The sequence below is a fragment of the Buteo buteo genome, chromosome 7 (genome assembly GCF_964188355.1).
Source record: "Buteo buteo chromosome 7, bButBut1.hap1.1, whole genome shotgun sequence".
Taxonomy (NCBI): Eukaryota; Metazoa; Chordata; class Aves; order Accipitriformes; family Accipitridae; genus Buteo; species Buteo buteo.
Window position 1 is genome coordinate 24,179,207 of NC_134177.1, and position 21,866 is coordinate 24,201,072.

Here is a 21,866-nt window from a genome sequence, read left to right on the forward strand (position 1 = left end):
CTGTAATAGTGCCTAAAGGTTGCAGCTTCAGGAAGGACCCTCTGTATTGAACTCGATGTATTTATTTACAGTAGCTCTCAAGTACATGTTTAAATACTCTTGACATCAAGCATCCAAGTGCTGTCACAGACAAGGCCTGCCTGACTTCTCCAGTCACTGATTTGAATGGGAACAAGATCATACCCTCCATGCAGGGCTGGCTATAGATGCAGATAAATTGGGCAGTTCCTCACAGCAGCAAGTTACCATGGGTGGTGAAATAGCCCAAGCCAGGCTCCCTACCATTGCGGTAGTGGGGCCCTGCAAAAGCAGGCTGGATCCCTTCTGAAGGAAGAGTTATAACATCTGGGACTGCAGGTGTTGCTGGAGCTGGGGATTGCGGCTAACAGCACCATCAGTCCTTGCCCTTTCTATCTTTTGAGCCACAGTGTCCCCTGCTTTCCACTCCAGTTCCCCCTCCAAACTCCTTTTGACACAGGAGGAGCATCCCCATTCCAGCTAGGAAGGCATACTGTGTTCAAGACACGTCATGCTCTTTCAGCAAAGATGTGTTAAAGGTGTTTGCCATTCTCTTAGAGCACATGCTTCTGTGAGATAAAGCTTAACAGTAACTCTAATAACTGTTGGTTTATGTCTTTCTTTTTTTTTTTCCCCTTCTGCTTCCTTTCCCAGTTTATTTCTCCACTTGAAAAAGCAAAGAAGGAGGACTTGGCACAACTGTTCATATCAACCAATGGTATCAGTGTTCCTTTGTTGAACTCCGCTTTTTAATTCCTGGTGTCTTGGGATTTTTGCTTGTAATAACCCATAAGCATTCGGTGTGGTGTGTTTTGGAATTCTGTTGTTTCCACAAGAAACTGTACCAGCTAAATACTGCCAAGTAGTTCCATACACTGTCTTATCACTGTGTATTAAAATGTGTATGCATTGACCTTCAGAAACTGTAGTATATGAAAAGCATCCTAAGCATCTCAGGATCAGAGAATGCAGCTATGGGAAAGCTCCTGCTTAAAGGGACACTGTCAGGTGGATTGGACCCAAACCTAAGGTTGCAGCAAACATTAGAGCCAAAATTCTCAATCTGAGCACCTAAAGTTGGATGGCAAAATCCACTATCAGCTGTATCTTTTTGAGGTAGTACCTGCTAGTCCCATTGAAAAGAGTGGCACCTACAAGTATTCATGTAAGACATCTTATTTTCAACCTAGCCAACAAGACACAGATTTTTTGAGATTAGTTGTAGTATCCAAATCTAAAAACATTGTCTGCAGGAAATAAATAGGACTGGATTATCATCTTCTATGGATTTAATTTTTTCCTTATGGGGTGTTCTGTACAAGCAGGATGACCTCAATATGAAAGCCAGAAAGAAAACTATGAAAACCAAAAAGCATTAGCTAGCACAATCTTGAAAAAGCCAAGTGAAATGCAAAAATTGTAATACAGGCACCATAAATGACCAAGATACAGACTCTTGCTAAAAACTCAAGGCACTGTTTGTCAGACTTCATGGGACTCTCTTGAATGCCAATCCCCAACACTTATGGCCCTAACTTAAAGCACATGAACAACTTTGGTGATGTCTGTGGCTTGCCAGCACAGTTGTAGGAAGCAACCTCTGCAGCATTTTGCAGAAATGGTCCCTACTGTGAGGACTGTTCAAAAATCAGGAGAAGAAGGTATGGGTAAATAGAGGGAACAGTGGAGAGAGGCTGAGGAAGGGAAGGGTGCCTAGCAAAGCTTTCTTGGAGAAGAGGAAGGCAGAGAAACATTGTTCCAAAGTGGTGGTGTTAATGGGCTTTTTAAAAATTTAATTTGTGTGTGTGTATATAGTTCATAAACTATAGTGTCGTCTTTGTAAAGTGCTCAGCTGAGATATTTTTCATACTCACTTTAACATTTGATGCAATTAAGAGAAATGATACATTGCAGTTTGAGAGAAAGCTCTTGTATGCCGTTGTTGTAGGGTTTCTCCCAAATGTTGAATTCCTTGTTTTTTCTTTTTTTAAACACTGAATAGTTTAATCATAATTAACCAAAATAAAAATGAATTATCAAATTTTGAGCCAGGAAATTCTGAATGGGTCTTTTTAGGATAACTCCTTCTGAATTTCTAAGAAGCATTTGTAGAATAAAAAAAAAAAACAACCAACTTTTTTTTTTTTGTCTGCATTTTAATTAGGGAATAGAAGTGGTGATAATAGTGGTGTAAATATTCCCACTGTGGAGCATCTTTCTTGACATGGTCCTATATTAAAAAAAACAGAGACCCAGACCAGTTTACTGCAGTGGGTGTATATACAAATTGTGCTTAAGTAGAATTTTGCAGACAGAATAAGCAATGATCAGTTGAAAGGTTCCAGTTGCATTTTTTCCCACCTATATATTTATTACTTCATATTTATATGTACTGTTTCATATCATTAAGTAGTAAGTGGCCACAGTCTTAATGAAACTTAACTTTCAGACTTAGTAATGTGCTACTGGACTCCCTGGTATGCCCTGTTCACGTCAATCCTTCAGCTGAGTAAGTACATAAAAAAATTCTAAAATCCTTATGGGCCAGACAGAAAACTCTGCTGTCATAAAGGACATTGACTCCATGAGGTGCCACAACTGAATGCTACATATAATTGAGCCTTCACTGGAAAAGGAATAAGCCATCCAAATTCAGGACCCCTTTTAAACTACTAAGATATTTGGCTAGCTGATTTGAAAGAGTTATCTCCTAAGAGAGAGACCCTGCCACCCGTACCCATGTTGAGCATGGCTTGATCCTCACAGGCCTTCTCTACAGGAATGCTGAAAAGACTTATGAGATGAAGATATAGCTTTCACTGGAGATGGTACCATCAGTAAGGTTATATGCTGATACGGATCCTTAAAGTAGACGGTGCCTTTTCCTATGAGTCTGAACTGACTGCTTAGCTGATACAGCTGCAAATACACATCAAGGAGTTTGAATCCTCTAGCTACAAAGATGCAAAGTTTCCAAATGAAACTGCTATAAGAATGCAAAGCCTACATCCTCCTAGCTAACATATCTCAAGCAAGTTAATAATCAAAGTAGGAGCTTTAGGGGAGAGTGGAGAAAAGAAACTGCTGGTTGTGGAATGTGTACTCATTCTCCCTCAAAACAGTAACTAATGGGGATGACTGCTAAATGTTGGTGAGAATTTGCAAAGAGTAGTTTAGTCAAGAAACCTAGCCTCTGGTGGGTTGTAAAATGTTTGTGAAGAGACAATTTTCTCCTGTGTGCTAATGAAATATGCTAAATTAATGTGTTTAACTCTTTAAAGTTGTTTGCATATAGTGTGCTCGTGAATGTTCGATGTTTGCTAGTTGTGCTGCACTGGTTGGTTGCAATCAGTAAGATAAGCCACTTAACATTTCCAATTCAGCCCAGGAAGCAATTATGTCCTTCCCTGATGCACAGAGCCAGAGTCGAACTGCTCCTGCAGAGGGTTAATTCTTCTGCAAGGAGAATAATGGTAGTATAGGACTGTTCGGGGTCATAGATTGTGCAACACCATCACATATATGTAGACTAGTACAGAGGACAATCTATATAAACACAGTTGGAGATCTTGTGTTGAAGCCAGGATTGATTGATTTCCACTCACTGCCTCTACATTTAAAATGTTCATGCAGTTACAACTGCCTACTTGTAATAGTAAATTTCCCATGAGAAGATTAACTCATTCTTGTTTAGTCAGCACTGATTAGAATGTCAGTTACTGGGTAGAATTTCAACTACTACTCTTCATCACTAACTACTGCCTAGGCTTTTACCTTGAGCTGGTAAAAAGGCACAAAAGGGCTTCCTTTTACCCACTCCCCAGCAAACCCTTGGGACTGCAAGGCTGATTGCTTTCTGACTGCCGTCTTGGGGACTGAACTGAAGTCTTCTCTGGCTGGCTGCAAGGATTTTGATAGCTTTAGTCAGAGTTAGATGTTGTTTGAGACTTGCGTATTCTATCCTTATGAGAAGCACTTGCTCTTCCTCTGATTTCTGGGCTACAGCTGAACAGCTAGGGTGATATGCCATTCAGAAACAGCATAGCTGAAATGGGGTGGTTAGGAGCTGGTCTGTGCTTGTACCACAGCTGCTGTTTGGCTTGCCAATGAGTGCACATCAGCTTATGAGTTTGAAGAAGTGTTATTTGCATCCACAATCCACAGGCTAGTAAGGTTCTGCTTGGGCATTACACCTTCTTCCTTCTAATTTGTCTCACCTTGCAATAACATAAATGTGTCTTTAAGCCTAAAAGAATTGGTATACGGAACTTGCAGGAGCAAGTAGTGTGGAAGCCCAAACAGGGCACTTGACCTGATTTTCACTTGGCAACTTTATGTAACAGCACAGTCAATCCAACATAGTCCAACATAATCCAATATTATTAGAAGGAGGAGGGGAGAATCTGATAAAGATTCTGAATGTAGCCTAGGATCTGTAAGACAAGAAGTGATTTAGAAATGTAATCAGTTTGATTTTTAAAGCTGGCACTTTAATTCTATTGGAACCTGCATAAGGTTAGCCCCGGGAACAGTTCAGGCAAGTAAAATACTTGGCTTTTTTCTTTTTAAATGGTGACCTGCAATAAGTGACTTAAACACTCACAATGACCGAAGAACAGGACAGTATTAACTGTGCAAGGAATCAATTAGAACAGCCACAATCTGCCATGTTTTTGTCCAGTAGCAAGACCTTTTGAAATTCTCCTATGTCTGTGTCTCATTTCTGTCACTGCTCCTCTGACAGGGCTTCACAAAACTTTAACATTATGAACAGCTGAGCTACTTCTTGTCTGAATACAGTGGATTTTAGCTCTTAAGAGCAAGCTCATGACTTGACATCTGTGTTAGAATGTACCTGTAAAATGGTGATGTCTGCTTCTCAGAAGTGCATCTACCATGAGAGACTCAAACTTCAGGAACTTTTAGAAGCTCAGATGTTACTCAACTCTTTTTCATGCTTTTACAGAGTGAGTTTTTGTCTATTCCATGGGAGGTTATCCACCCAGTGGGAGTATGTATAATCTGTTATTTTTTTATGACAGTGCCTTGATCACACATGTTGGTGCTAGGCCTTCACAAAGAAACTAGAGAGCACTTGGATGTGATCCAGGATTTAGATCTCAACCCTGCTTCTCCTGCCCTTTAAACAGGGAAGAGGGCTAAACCAGTAGCCACATAAGGCACTGGGCTCACTCCCAGTGTACACAGTGAGTATTGGAGAAAGGCCTCGAAGAGACCAAAGTCTCTTTGGTTTGGATTCATGTCCCGACCTGAACTTTAAACCCAGAACAGATCATAACCTTTGGGCTCCCTGTGTAGTCAGAATAGTGAGATGCTTGTCCAGCCAGTTCCTCTCACCTGATTTAGGTCCCTCTTGCTAGACAAGATACATTTGAGCATGTGTTTCTTCATGCAGGAGAAAGCACAAGCACCTTCAAATTACCTTCTTTAAAAGCAAAACCAAAAAGGCTGAAGAATGTAGTTTGAAAAAAATGAATTGTATCTAGAGAAATGATTGGCTGAAGATTTCTCAGATGGTGACATTATTTTCAGGAGGGATACTAGATCAGGATGTATGAAACAATCAAACCAGAACCTCACATCAGTTGTTCTTGCTTCATCTGGTCTCCTTCAGAAATACTTCTCCATTCCACTTCAACAAAGGACTTCGTTTTCCTCTTCAGCTAATTTCCCTCCCTTATTTCATTAATATATGTCTCCATTGATGTGCTCAGTAGCTTTTTTTCTCCATTGAGAACCAGAAGACTGTCTGCCTTTAAACACATGCATAAAAAGAGATGTGAGCCACCCAAGGAGTTTACTTTTCTTCCTGATGCACTGACATTTAAAAGCTACGTCTTACAATAAAGCAGAAAAAACTGTGGCAGTCCGGTTACATGCAGTTTTGGTGGAGTAAACACTTGATTATTCAACAGTGAGTCATTTCTGCAGTAACCTCATTCTGTCATGACTGTATCACATCTGCTAACTCTCCAAAGCAAAAATCATAACCTGTACTGGTTTAAAACATGAATACAGCATCGTGGTTCATACGTAACACTCTATTTGGCCAAAGAAGTCATATGCTATAAGTTTAAATGGGCAAAGTACTTGTTCTCAAAGAGAAAATATCAGAAACAACAAAGATAATTATGAAGAAAGCTTCTTCATTCTTTAGCTCTTCTCACAGTGTCTGGCTTCATTATTCTTCAAGTTTCTCTTCATTCTCTTAGAAAGTCTTTGTGGTTTTGGACTGTAGTGTAATTAGAGCATAGCATATTGGGGCTAGGATTGTTCTGCTGCCCTCTGAGTTGACTCCCTGCCTTCTGCCATATTGTTATTGTTGACCTCAACCAGAGCAGAGGCAGGCCTGAGTGGAGCAGAACCTCCTCCCCATAATGTCCTGCTGTCCTCAAACCAACCTCCACTGATGGGACAAGAACACTGGAGGCAGAATATAGCTCCTGGATCTTAATTTGGTTTAAAATGATGTGGTACAAAAGAAGGCTCTTGACTGCTAGACAACAGCATTTTTGCTACACTACTTTAATTGTAACACTGGAATTTTAATTAAACTTATTTAACATTTCTTGTAACAGTAATTTCATCAATTTTGATGGAAAAGAGAGGAAACAGCAAATAAGGATAGTGTGATAATGACAACATAGTAAATTGGGCAACGGTTTAAGTGAGATATAGCTAACATGCAGTAAACTCCTTTTTATAAGTGGCTATACCCAAGAGCACCTTTCGTATGTTAGAACTAAGCAGTGCTAGTCTATTGAAGTGCATATGGACTACTACTTAAAATGAACTATGACAAATGGTAGTTGAATGTACTTCCTTTCACTTTTTTCTTGAAAATGCAGGAGATATATGCAGGAAGGATGATCTAGTATTTTTTGCAGAGCACGCCATTTGGGGTATACCATCCAAAGACATGCTGCTGTTGTCAGCTGCAGTAGTGGTCGAGGACTTCAGTCAAATAAGGGCTCCAGAGTGCTTGATGCATGGATACATACTGAATGCTCACTTTGTTGTATAGCACTTCAGTCTGCCAGTAATGAAGTCTTTTTGACACAGCATGATTATTTTGCTTACCCTTGTTCCACTCTAGTATCTATGCTTGTCCACCAATAAATGACCTGAGAGGATGGAAAATCACTTTGCTGAATCCTTTACATTCCTGTCATGTATATGTGAACACGTGGTGGTGGTCTGAACTTTTGTAATGAAAAGAGTTTAAAAGAATTAAGATGTCTCAATATTTTAATCTATCCTTTGAAATTAGTTTCTCCCCCTGATAAGCTGCAGGTTTGTTTAAAGAGTAAATAATGGCAGCTGCTGTTGTTTTCTTTGTTCAGTGTTTGAAATAGTGCATGTAATGGAGCCATAAATTCATAGATGCACAATGCATAATTGTTTTCAGAAGTTCAGCTATTAATATTTATAGTATTGACCTGAAAGGTTGCAACAATTACTCCATTAGTCACGGTAGTGTTGGCTGAACCTGAAAATTCAGTGGTCAGTGTGACTACTGTGCCGCTAGCAAGCTACAGTGTACTAAATAATGCAAGTTCAGCCTTTCATGAAACTTAAAGGGAAAAACGATCCTGAATAAAAGTAGAAATGTATAGTAAAGGCCATGGGTATACAGTTTAACCATTACTTATTTAAGTATTATCTAATATTTAAGTGATTAGCAGTTATACAAATAATTGAATAATTAGCTTCCAAAGCCTTTTTGTTGATGAAAGAATATTTTTTCTCATTAGAAATGCTAAGTTGAGTCTATGTTCCATTTACTTTTTCCCCAGATTGGAAATAAAATAAAATGCCATGTAGCTAAGACACACTCACAGGTCTGCACAATAAAATGTTACTGATAGCACACTACTTGTCAAGAAAAACATCATTACTTTGTCTTGTAAATGAAAAGTCCTCCCTCCCCCGACCACATACATGGTAAAATATTAGTCACATTATGTATATCAGCACCACTGAAAGATTAGAAATTAGTACCTCCTACTCAAGAGCAGCGCTTAAAAACATCCTTTGTCTGTTGCAAAAATACATTTTGAGGGGGAAACACCAACTGTTGTAGAGGTTAAATTTTTTCTTGACAGCTCCTATTCTTTTTTCCTCCCCCTTTCTGAAAGAAGTGCTTATATACACAGACAAGCATTTGCCATTTGGGTGATACGTTCTCTTTCCAAGTACAAAAGAGATGAAACATAGCCAGTATCTCCTGTGAACAACCTCTAGTTTGTTTTGCAGCATAAAAAGTTCTTTTAGTGGCAATATATGAACTCTTATTATAAACTTGCTTTAGTCACTGCAGGAAATGAGTTTGTAGCCAGCTAATTAGTATTTCCTTAATGACTTACGATTGAGTCTTCACACAGAAAAGCAGCCTCTGGAGGTGCTATCTAATCAATTCAGCACTGTAGACTTAAAATGGACAGTTAGTTGAGTATTTCACACTCTCTGGCCCAGACTGAAGAGCAAAGCATGCCCTGTTCTGGAAGAGACTTCAACATGTGCTTAAGCATGTTGAGAATTTCCATTCTCTGTTTAGGACAACAAAACCCCCATCATTTGTCCTTACTAAACCCAGGCCTGATATGGAATCTGTGCCATGTTCTAATTCAGGAGAGGAAAAGCCTTTCCTTTCAATGATAGAAAATTTCAATGATAGATAGGTTGGAAAGGACCCGTGGGGTTTATTTAGCCCAATCTCCTGCTTGAAGCAGGGCTACCTTTGAGGTTGGATTGGGTTGCACAGGGTTTGTCTTGAATTTTGAAAATCTCCAAGGCTGGTGATTCCACAGTGAATTCTGTCATTGGATATATTCTCTACCCTACCAAGGCTTATAAAAGTGCAGTATGCACCTTCATAAGTGTATGTGGTTTATGTTTTTGCCTTTTTCTTTTTTTTTGTGCACTGATCTGATTAGAGTCAAATTCAGATCTAGTGGGAGTAAGTGAAACCCTCATTTTTCAAAGAGCTTCCACTGATATCAAGAACTTTTCCTTCTTCCTCATTTACATTGGACTAAGCCAGATCTGATCACGCTGAGGGTATCAGTGCATTCTCTCCCCTCTGTGTATGTGAAGCCTGCTCCTCTGACACTGAAGCTGAGGATAGGCATAGGATCAGATTCAGGACATCTGGTAAAGTCTAGTTCTGCACTGTCTGAGGTCAGTGACAAAACCTTGATTGGCTAATAAGTTACTAGACTGGCACCAAAGAAGAGGATTTACTGAGATTACTATTTCTCCTCACAAGTCACCTTAGCAATGCCACCCCTCTTCCAAATGCTGCTAAATTGCAATGCAAAACAAAACCCTTTCTTCTACCTCTTTCCTTTCAGTTCTTTGAGCTTTACTTCCTCTAATAGGAATAACCAGAAATAAGTTTTCAGTTGCCCTTTTAAAAACTAAACTCCAGACCAAATCTTTAATTGCGTCCTTTTAAAGGCCACACAGTAGTGTTAAGGTATGTAGTAATGCACTCAGAAAGGATCTGAAAGTCTGTGCTGAGTACAGCACCTCTCACCTCATAGACTCAGCTGTACTGAGCAAGAAATTGTGATTTGTGCCTCTACAGAAAACATTCCATTTGCATCTTATTAGAGCTACCTGGGGAGGAAAAATAATGTGGAGACCAGGAAATTTCTTAAAGTGCTTTACCTGGAGGTCAGTGGAATTCCATTTATAAATGATGAATGCATGCATTTTGATGCTAAAATTGTGATGACTTACAAAGTTTGATATTACTGTACTTTTCTGTGGATGGTGATTTTTTTTTGGAGTGGTGAACGTTTTTTCCAAGAATATCATAGACATTTGTAATATGTATGTTTGTGCCAATAAATCTTGTTTTAAGAAGTTGCTTTTTGTATCATTTCTGCTCACAGTACACACAGTTTCAGGACAGTTAAGCAGCTTCAAATTTGATTCCCTCTCTGTGTTAAGTGCTGAAGACTTCTGGAAATTAAGATTTTCTAACTCACACTGAGTTTTTATATATTCAGTCTAATAGAAGAGAAAAAACCCAAAACACTTCTGTTGTATAAACAATAATGAACTCTGTACAAAAAGGGGGAGGGGAGACAGTGGTACAACCATTAAAGAATTGTGAAGAGGAGCAGATGGGAGAATGCGTTTAGTGCATTTGACCTTATTCTTAATGTTCTTAATGGTAACATGTTTTCCTTTTAATAGGGCACAGTTAACATGGGGAACTCATTGCCACAAGATACTGTTAGTTCACAAATTTTGGTGTACTTTGGACACATTTTTTTAAATTATAAAGAAGGATTCTCTGCGAGAGGGATACAGACTCTCTTGCAGGGTCATCTTCTGCCTTAACTTGAAACAGCTGATGCTGGCCACTAGTGTGATGGCTTAATGGGGCATGGCAACTGTTGCCATCATTATTCTTAATGAGTAATTAAGCTCTTTGAAGGGACAAGAATTGGAAGCTGTTTTTCTCCCCCTCCTAGTGACTACACCTACATTTTAAAATATATAAGCATCACATAACTCCTGGGTAGCTCTGCACCTTCATGCATATGGGGTGTTATTCAACAGCTCTTCTATTTTGTTGCAGATGAACTCAGCACATATAAAGGGCACAGTATCATCTCTTCCCCCCTAAACACACCAAAACCAGGTAATGTCAAGATGCCTTCTTGTATGACAGTGCTTTAGTAGTAAAACTATAGATTTTTCCTTGGTAACTCTTAGCCTACCTGGCAATAAATTGGGGGCACTTTGAGTCTATAAGGAGGAGCTGGGAAAAAGCAATCATTGATTTCATACGATGCATATTCTGGTCTACATGAAATAGCAACTAAGGACTAAGTGAGAGGATGAATTAGGCTGATCAGTGCATATGAATGTGATACTGAAGAACACAGGAAATTGATCAAACCCAAAAGGAGGCTTATGCTAATAATTGAGAGAGCACAATGGGCTGATACTCCATTAGCACTCTTATAGTCAGGTTGTGTAGTTAGAACAGTTTTGTTGAAACAAAATACCCCAATTTCTGACTTTTGAGCTTACAAAGAATTCTAGCAAATGATAAAACCAAGTGAAAATGAAATTATGTGTAATGTAATGGGGAGATTAAGGTGGATATGGCAGAATCAGTAAGATTATGTGAAAAATCTAATTTATTTTTTGCATGCTGTTCAGATAGCAGATTTGCATAATTCTTGGAAGTTCAGGGAGTAAAAGGAAGGACTGCTTCTTAGGGGTTGCTAAGTTATGTGGGGTGAAGAGCTCTGGGATTCAGATATGCTTTGGAAAGTCAATAGAAGATAGTTCAAACATAAAACAAACCTTGGAGTGACTGTCTATATGCTTTGCTTTGTGAGCTGAAGTACATGGAGGTAAGTGAATGAGGAAGAAGCTTTTAAGTGCTCCTGACATCTAAAATTTCAAGAAAATGTCTCACATGACTAAAGATGGTCACAACTGCCGTCTGAGAAGAAAAGCCGGTAATCTTGAGACTGCTAGAGCTTTATATGAGAGTGAGCTAGGCAGGATGATGACTATTATAAAAACAAACCATCTTTTTTTTGCTTTCCCAGGTGTTTCAAATCTAGGGGAACATAACCTTTTGACACCGCCTGTGGTTTGGGCAGCTATCATCAAAAGCTCTTACCATGATGTGGTAGACATACTAAATACATTTTACTATCGGAATTTCCTGGGACCAAATCCACTGAGTTATTACACTTTTAAGGCAGCTTTTAGAATGATTCTGCAGAAATAACACCCTCGTCTTTTCCCTTAGCATCTGAACAGTCTAATTATAATCTAACAGCTGTTAGCTGAACTGCTTTACAAAGGCAAGTAAGCCTGGCTTTTCTACCTTCTGTTGGCCATAATGCAGCTTTACTCTGTTGAATGTAGTTAGTGGATTTGATAATTAAACTTCTAGTACTATCTAATAACTGGCAGGTTGTTCTTTTTACTAGAAGTTGTACAATACAGCATCAAGTTATTTACATATTCTCTGAATTAGCCTAGAGAACACCTGCTCCATAGTCCAGCTTCGCCGGGAACCTGGAAAGACTTCCCAATACCATACAGTGCATGCCTCTGTGATATAATCTGTAGTAAGCCATAACGACAGTGCACTGAAAGAGCTGGACAGATCAAAGGTGTTGCCAGCATCATATAGCTCTGCACCAACCCAGGCTTTGTTAAACTTCCTAATGATCCAAGAAAGCTACAGAGGAGAGAACACCAAAAATTCTTCCTAGTCTGTGTCAGATGGCCAGGGCGGTGGGGAGGAGTTCCTCTTCTCAGCTCAGAATCCAGTGCGTTAGTTTAACTGTGAATAGGATGCAGAAAGCAAGCATCTGAAACTGTAATGAAACAAGGAACACTGGGGTGTTCCCAACATAGGCTTCAAATTTCTCAAACTTACCGGCATTTTCCTTTGTGGATTTGGCATTGTCTCATTATCTCTCTCTGCTTCATCCTACCTGTTCTCTGTTTTGTGGTGCTGAAAGAGAAATATTGTTTTCCCTCTTGTCTATGAGAGCTATTACGTCTCAAGTAATTTCATTTAAGTCTTATGTTCCCTACTTTCTCTATGAAAAAAGAAATCAGAAGATTTGTGCCTAGCCACAATGGTTGCACACTTTGACTAAGCCATCAAGGTCTTTGTATTCTCCTGATGCTTCTAGGGCTGCCTCCTACATACTGGCATTCTCTGGTTTGGTGTTGCTCAGGGTGACTGATTATGTTGTCTCATTTGTCCTTAATAAGCTCTTTCAACTCCTGTTTAAAAAACAAGTATGTAATATAAATGCACCTTTGTCTTAGAAGGAAAGGCTCTAAGTTTCTAACGTGTTTTAGCTCTTGTACTCTTGCAAGCATCAGAAAACACCACATCAATGTGGAGAAGTACCTGTTGATCCTTCATGGAACATCTCTTAAGTCAGGAGCCAATGTGAAGCATGTTGCCTGCAGCTGTCTGTACAAAGGCTCCCTGTGTCATGTGCTGCATGGGGATGACCTCACCAGTTGAATAGAGCTACTGAACCAGTTATGGATGTAGTCTGACAGTCATAGAACAAATATGACTCATTTAAGAACATTCCCTGCCTTCCCTTTTAGTAACTGGTTTCACCAAAGTCAGTAAGCTAGAACTGAAAGGAAAACAAAGAGTTCTTCAGTCAGCTCTGAACAGCGTTCTCACATGCCACTTAGTCTGCTGCAGGAGCATGTTTGAAACAATTGTCCCTCCACAATTACATCTTCTCTGATGACATCTGAGCTCTCACAATGTAATCGCCTCTAGCAGCAGATACTGACATGCCAATACTAACAATACTAATACCAATACTAACGAATGAACAGTTCTATGTCCTGGACTTAAAACCAAAAAGCTTTAGAAATACAAAATGTTGGTGTGCTGAGGACAGAGTATCATCCTTGACAATGATAATAATAATTGTGTTGAGATGAGAACAGGGTTCTGCAAAAATAAGGAGCTTTCTGTCTAGTTTGACCAAGCCATCAAGGCTTGGTCATGTGACTTCACACCCAAGAGTGCTCAACTATCACACTCGGTTTTCTTAACACGGGGCTATGAAATTTATTCCTGCTATGCCTTTGCTTCTCCACCTTGTGGTATACCAAGAATCACTTTGGTAAAGCTCTTTTTGAGAAAGTAGATAATAGAAATTATAACCTGTGAGGGTAAACTTTGAAAATTTGAACTTTATTTGTGAAATATTTTTGGTATTATAAAATCTCAACCCCACTGATGCCAACAACAACAAAAAAAACTCGATTATATAAGTGGAGCTGCGACTTCATCTCAGATTAAGCTATTACAGCATGCAAATAGCAGCATCATTTTCTGAATGTGCAATACACTAGTCCTCATACTAGGTCTTCTGCTATTGCTTCAACTTGCTTGTAGTGGACTGATCCTACATAATTAACTTGCAGTGGCATCCTAAGTTGGAAACAATGGAGTGCATTCACTTTACCAGTAATGTCTGTGTCTAGATGGGCACAGTGCAATTTTCAAGTATATTTTGTTAATGGTCTCCCTATCCAATTCATTGTACTATAATCCACCATGTAGCTGGGGAAAGAGTTTGTTTAAATAGATTTGGCTTCTGTAACTGACATTCACATTAACTCTGTGAATTACAAGATGCTCCATCTCAAGATTTGAGGCATAGTTACTTGTAACAGCTTCACGATGAGTTGTGGAGTGCCACGTCTCCGGTCTTGAGCACTGATCTGTATTTCTCAGGGACCCAAGTCCAAGCTCTAATGATCAAGTTTGCAGTGAGGTAATGGCTTTTAGATAGTGACACAATGCACTTTGATTGCATTTTAGAGCTTGAGAAGAGGAGATGTTGTCTCAGTAGACAGTCAGTATATGACAAGAAAACTTGATTTATTGGTTATTAGGTTCCAGTGAAGTATAAAATCTGTCATTTAAAAAACTCTCCCTTTTTTGGTTTGCTTTCTGAAGCGCCTGGAAGAGTAGCACATACATCCGCTCTAACTAGGCCAAACCACCTCAAATTCTGCTGGTGTTCAGACCTACCTTGTTCCTTCTACAGGTAAAGGCAAGGAAAGGCTTAAATTGGCCTGACTGATTGTAAATTCTTTGACTTGCAGGTAAGAAAAAACTGACAGCTTAAAGTTATTCCATTTTTAGTTTTGGTAAAGTTGCTTAAATGCCACAGTAGGTAACTTACTATATATTATATGGGGGGTGGGCAGAAATTCTGCTGAAACTCAGATTTTCCTTCCACGCTGCAAGATATATGTACATGCCTTGGACTAATTCAGGTTAGAAGAGCAGAGATGATAAAACTTAGCAACTAATTTTGGTTAACAGCTGAAGTAGATGAGCCTACTGTTTAAATGTGAGCCATTAAGTTTAGTGAAAACACATTGCTTTTATCCCTGTTCTTAACATGAGCTAGGTAACTCTTGCTAGTGAACCCCAGATAGGACCATATGCAAACTAAAAAAGTAAAGGTACAAAGTTTTTCTGCAGAGGAAAATTACCCTCTTTCTAGTAATCACATGAGCAGGAGAACACATAAGGAAGTACTTCAGCACACTTGTTGGGCACCACCACTCAGGAGGATACCAGCTGCAAAGACTGCAGTAGAGACCAGCCTGCCCAAACCTGCTTTGTGCTAGCCAGCTGGAGGAATGCTCTAGCAGAATGGGCTAAATGTCTCAGCACTGACTGAGCTCCTTGGGTGGGCTCTGCATCCACGCTGAGTTCTGTACCTATCCAGGGAGTTTCCAGTATTTTAAAGCTGGCTTGAATATGCCTTCATAGGCTGTCCCTACAATGCAGATGTACTCTAAGGTTGCTCCAAGTCACTGTTTTCCCTGCACTGTATTCATTTAAAAAAGAACAATAATGCTATTACTGCATGAGAGGAATTGGCCTCCGTAACTAAGCACTGCTTTCTTCAGTGTTAAATGAAGCCAGCAAAAGCTACCAGCGTTATTAACAATAGCTGGTTAGTAATGCATTGTGAAAGAGCAGGGCTGGGCATACAAAATAATCATTGTAAATTACCCAGATTGATAAAAGTGCTGAAAGGCAGCCAAATACGTTTTTCAAACACACTAGGAAAATAGAAATCCTGATGCTTACCCAGTTTTCTACCCAGACACCAAGGAAACCATGAGCCCTACAGCATTTTTATTATTGCCTACAGGAGGCATATCTCATGGCTCTGCTTTTTTGGCAAGGTAAGGTTTCTTTCAATCTTTTTGTTTTGCTCTAACTACCCCTTTTTTTCCCAACTGTATTTCCTTAGCTTTCCTGTAGCACAGTGCTTTAAGGTGACAGGAGCCTTTCCTCTAATGAGCAATCATTAGCTAGTATTACTTAGGACTCCTAACTCCTGCTTCCCTTTTATGCCCTTTAGCCTTTCACCTTCAAGGAATGTAAGGGTTTGGTTTGGTTTTGTTTTGTTTCCTTTTGACTGAATTAAACGGTTTGTTTAATTTCTTTTATTGTGTAGTTACACAAGAGAAGCATTGAATTCCAAAGTTCTCTTATGGCTAGTGGAGTATCACATGTTACAAGTGGATAGAATATGTCTCATTATGACAATGAGTGCTATATTTTAGTGGGTTTTTTTTATGTAAATAAGGCTTACGTGATCACTTTGATTCTGTCTGCTTGCTTGCCTCTCCCCATTCACCCGATAATTTTAAATTTATTGGCCAGTGTCTACAAATGTGATGGATAGGAAGAAGTCCAAAGGATATTTCAGCTACATAATTTCCAAGAAATTATATACCTGGGAAACCAGGTAGGTGAGGAAAGTCTCCCTAGAGCTGCACTGAAGAAAGGGCTGTAGATAAGCTCACACCAATTAAACACCAGATAATCCACAAAGATAGGAAAGATTTCTGCCCTCTTTGTTTCAGTTACTGTCTTCTTTAGAGCAAGTTCCCAAAGCTATTTAAAACAAAGGGAGTTATCCTAATAGAATTTGTACCAATCCTTCACTCCTTGATGCTGTGGATCAATGACAGCGTGCAAAATGATTTGTCCTTTTTCTTTTAATTTATTAAGATTAAAAGAAAAGAATTCAATTGCTTATCAGAAATTTCTAATTTATTTATGGACATGATCTGTGAAACTTTATTTACTGAAGTATCTTGAATTGACTTAGCCTACAAGGGACTTCTGCAGTGCCTGAAAGGCTTATTAAAATCCCTACTTTGTTTTCCAGTAGTGTGGCCAGGTATGTCAGGCTTCTCTTCATGAAGCATCAGCCAGTCAGTATACACCCTCTCTGGAAAACAAAACCAAGCTTCCACTGACTTCAGTACCAGCAATGTTCAGTTCAAAACAGCTCATGTGTGAACTAATGCTGGAAAACTAATTGAGGCAGAACAGTAATGGGAAACTCAATTTGAAAATGAAGTGTTTTTAATTAAGAGACACTTCAGAATTATACAGAAAGAGGCTCTTTCTCATTTAAAATTTGGCTCTTCTTTCCTCACCAACTATAAATCACTGATCTATAATTAGCATTCTTAGTAGAAGGAATGCCTGATGGTCTGGCTTAAGTTATGCCTATGACTGTGATGAGCAGAGTTGTAGGTGTGTTGGAACAGATTCTAGCTAGTCTGCTACTTAGCATCCAATTTCTTATGAATGTTTCTGTTATAATCTGTTAATGTTATAATCTCTTTCTTAAAAATGAGAACAAATTAAGGAAGAATTGTGCCTCTAGATTCCTAGTAGCTAAAAGCAGCAGCATGACTCTGTGGCACGATGATTGGGAGTTTACCTGGGAACAAGAAAACGTCCAGCTCCAATCCTGTGTCAAGACCTACTCCAACATTTTATGTAATGACTATTTAATAAAAATTGCATAAATGCTCACTGGTGGGGAAGCCAGTACTCAGATCTTGTCTCTCTGTCTTTACTCTGTTTTTAAAGGAAGGTATGTCTCCATTTTTGGTAAGAAAGTGATAACACTTCACTCTACTGAAGTGAGTCCAAAAGGAGATCATAAATGTGATGGAGGTCAGTAAACTGACTCTGGTCAGTACATACAGAGTTTAAACCAATTTAAACTGATACCAAGAGCGTGCATAGGAACCAGTGGTTCTGGGGAGTCAAAGGTTGGGATGCACTGTGTTACATTGCCCAGCACCAGGTCATAGGCCTGGCTGCTTAGGTGTGTGTTGAGGAATCCAGGTGTCTCAAGGACGTCTGCTATGTGTGGCCACATTTAATCCAGAAAGTAGTGTGCCTCAGGTATCAAAAGCTGTGGAAATGTTATTCTGCTGTCTCCTTGCCTTTGAAAGACCTTTTCCATGCCCTGTCCATGCCACGTGTGGACTTGGAAGTGTACTTTCTCACCAAGCATTCAATTGCTTAACAGACAGGAAACTAACACAGAAAGCTTTCTGACAGATTAACAAATTGAACTGGCTCACTGAGGGGCCAAGTAAGTAGCAGAGTGGGCAAAAGGAAGGGTTAAGACCACGTAACCATGAGTAGATGGCAGCAAGGTGGTAGTGGTGACAGGGATGGGTGGAGAGCAGCACTGCCCCCACTTGATGAAAGCGGAATGTTAGATCAGCTCAGAAACCTTGTGAAAGCTGTCTTTGGCATCTAAGTCTGGATAGTTTTGAATGGTGAGCCCCAACCTGATGTAGTCACTTTCTTTCAGGACAGAAGAGGGTGTATAAATCCAACACAGTAGGCAGAAATGAGAATGCACTTTTCTGTTTGGCATCTCTCACTAGCTCACTTATGCTAGTCTAATGACATGCAAATTTCATTTTAAGTGCCTAACTCTGTAATTCCATGTACAATAGGTCTTGGACACTTGCTCCAACCCAAAACGTGTTCTTCCATCCTGTTTTGTTTTGGCTTTTGTGCTCCTGCAGCTATGATGTGAGCCAGCCAACCAAAAACTTCTTCCATGGGATGTTTTCAATCAAATCAGTTTCCTAATCTGACTGACAGTACAGTTGCATAATCTCTAATTTTTAACTCAGTGGAGGTGGTAGGACTGTTCCTTTTGGTGGATGTATAAGGTCTTCAATCACCTTAGACTGCAAAATCACAAACTAGCACTCTCTGAGTTATACAGGAAGCTTAAAACCCTTTTTTAGCACTGTGGATCAGTTTCAGGCTCTCTTCAGCCTTCCGTGAGGCCAACTGCAGAAAATGAGTTAATACACACTAAACAGCAGGATCCCAGACCCAGAGTGCTCAAAGCTGTATTTTGCTTCTGAAATCACATTAACAGACTTGGGCATCAGCACATGTAGTTACAGTGATGAGGTACACCCCTTCCATTTGTATCTTTCTAGTCATTTTAAAACAGAATAATTCAAGGCTCCTTTATGTGTCACTTCTCAAGATATTTGGAACTTAAAATTACACTGAAGTTGCCAACAGAAACTGAATTTAATAAAAATAACTAGAAAACAGTAAGAAAGGGGGCAGAATGAAAAACTACATTCCCCAGAACTTTTTAGGAAAGTTTTTCTGGTTGGGGACAGCCATACACCTTTGCAAAGGACTTCTGAGCTGCAGCGCCAGGAACTTGCTGGTTGAATTGGAGTTCTTTATCATGTTTCTTATATTCCTTTACATCTTAATCAGAGTTTTCAAGACTGTATGGCTATTGCTATCTTTCTGCTTGTTATAGTTTGTTCCTACACTTTGTAATGCTTTTAGAAAAAACTGTACATATATTCACCGGTAATGAGGAAAGTATGTTTTTTCCTTCCCTCATCCTTTGTACAGATAGTAACAGTGACGTCTTTTGCTCATTAACAAAAAAGCCTTTCCGGATCTTTGCAAGAATCAATGACTGCCAGCATCATTGTAAATGATGAGTTATTAAGACTTAGGAAATGAAGAATTAGATGTGGGCTCCAGCTGCAAAATATTAATTTTTTTTTTTTTTTTTTTTTTTTGGAACAATATATAGTTCCATCAGTGGTATGGTATAACTTGAAACAGGTAACTTTTGCAAGTGGACAAATGGATAGGGAAGCATAGTTACTTGAAAAAGATGAGCCCTATTGCTTTAACAGTAGCAAACCCAAGAGAGCCATCCTCATGTAGTTTTTCAGGAAGTCTCAATTTCTCTTTCTTTTTTTTTTCCACATTGAAAGACTTGATTCTTTTTTTTTCCCCAAAAAAATGTTGATATTATCAATATGTTGCTGCTTATCAGAACTGACTGAAATACTTCTGTTCAGCAAAAATTTTATTTTTTAAGTATGCTGGGAAAAAGTTCAGATTTTATGTGTGTGTGTATGTAAAGTTCTGGTAATATTGGAAAGTGTGAGAAGCAGGGGGAGTTTAATAAAAAATAGGTTTTCTAAATTACTTTTTTCCATGTAAAATCCTTGCAGTAAAAAAAAAAAAAAAAAGGAAAGACCTAGTTCTACCAATTCATCTTTTGTGATTTCAGAAAGATACTATACTGGAAAAAAAGCTAGGCAAGGAAGAGATTCAACAGTATTTGGAAAGTACGTATTAGCAGTGCAGTTTGAGCTGTGCAGTTAAAAGAAAACAGCGAGACCCAAACCTGCCTGCTTATGGATGGGCCCTACTTAAGAAGGCCTGCTGTCTTCATGGTGTTTCATACAGACTGATATTTGCCTTGCAAAACCAAATGAGGGAGCCAGGTAGAATTTAAAGCAGGACAGTGCCCCACCTCACGAACCAAAAGCCCCTTTGGATGAATGTTAGTGTGAGATGTGGTGTGTTATGTGGTGAAACGGATGTACATAAAGAGCTTGACATATATGAATGATTTGTTCTCACCATGCTCCAAGAGTTACAACTGAATAAAAAAAAAATAAACAAAGCTGGAAAAAAACCCCCACAACTATTTTAATGTTTTTGTTACAGTCTTTGTGTTCTTCAAAACTTTTTGTGTATACACACACACATAGTTTACTCATGCTGCTATTAAAACCCTTATGCTATAGCTACTTACTAGGTAGGGAGACCTTAAAATCAAAACAATTTTGTCCTGTAGCATTTTGCAATCATTTTCTTTTGCTTTGTTTCTTAGCAGATGAGCCATTGAGTCAGTAGTAATATTCACTCCTCCAGAAGCCACGTGCTTGCCGCCTTATTTCATATTGGTGTTGCCTGGAATAACTTGTATCTATACACGATTGCAGCATTCAGAAAATTGGCATGACAGAAAAATTTGGACTGAACTGGTTCAAGATGCACAATCACATTTTGAATAACACTGCTTTCCCCTGGTTTTGGTAAATTAAATAGAAAGCTATAAACACTAAAAGGTGGCAGGAATAGAACTCAAAAATGATTCCTGTAAGCTTGACCAAAATAACTGTTTAGTATCCCTTTAAAATAAGCAGAACTGAAGTAATGCCTTTGGTAGTTACTAGGATGGAAAAGGTACTTGCTATTTCTGGTGGTGGTGATTACAGTTTGCCTGCTAGAACTGGCATGATCCACTACAGTGATGAATGTGTCTTCTACTCTGTTTGATCTGGAAACTCTTTCAGCTCTAGTGTAGTGCCATAGTTTGCCTCCAGCTCCTCATGCTTGCAGACTCCCAGGGCAGGGGAAGACTTCAAAGTTTTGCCTTGATTGAACTGCCTTACTTCGAATCTGTGGTTAAGAGGTATAGCCCTTAGCACACAGCCAGAGACGGGTATTTTTGGCACATAACATGAAAAACAACATCCCATGGAAACCAAGAATGTCATTCTACATCCCTCCAACCCAACCAACCCTAAAGCAGAGAACTTAAACAGAGAAGATGATGAAATTTTGGATGTGAAGTCCTAACAGCAAGTTGACCAAACTACACAGAAAAGATCTAATTAGGATTAGTCTTTAAATTAGACTCCTCAAAGGAGTACAAACCAAGAATGGGATCCTGATAAGCTGACTAGTGCATTGCAACAAATCCAGTTGCAGAATCTGGTCCTAATGCTTCCGCTGCCCACCCCCACTCCTCTCCAGGAGTTAAATACTCCACAGTACTTGCTCACAGGCTTTTTCTGTAACAGTCATAGCTTAAATATCTATGTACCTAATGGACTTATCCCTAACACCACAGCGAGGGAGGGAAGCGGCATTAACCTCATTTTGCAGATAAACAGTGGAAGCCCTGATGGCCCTCTACTGTGTTACATCCTATGGAGCAATTACACATATGCAGTGAGTACAAAAAAGCTGTTACACCAGACTGCTTGTATTCACACCAAGACTGACAGAGCTTTGGCATGTCCTCTGTTCCTTCTTTGCATTTCCATGTATGACTATGAAGATAAATGGAAGTTCAGAA

General features: G+C 39.2%; 1 protein-coding gene across 3 annotated transcripts in view; it reads left to right on the forward strand.

Moving 5' to 3' along the window:
- LOC142032804 (vesicle-associated membrane protein 2-like) overlaps window positions 1-9,886 on the forward strand; it is a 52,194-nt gene extending 42,308 nt beyond the window's left edge. Inside the window, exons 5-6 of one of the 3 annotated variants that reach the window (XM_075031921.1) lie at window positions 673-736; window positions 9,629-9,886. In XM_075031921.1, coding sequence (XP_074888022.1) covers window positions 673-689 — 17 coding nt within the window. In that variant the 3' untranslated portion in view covers window positions 690-736; window positions 9,629-9,886. Of the gene's footprint in view, window positions 1-672; window positions 8,272-9,628 lie in introns of those variants that run through there. The other 2 variants (XM_075031920.1, XM_075031919.1) reach the window with 2 other exon arrangements.
- The last annotated feature ends 11,980 nt before the right edge of the window (window positions 9,887-21,866 follow it).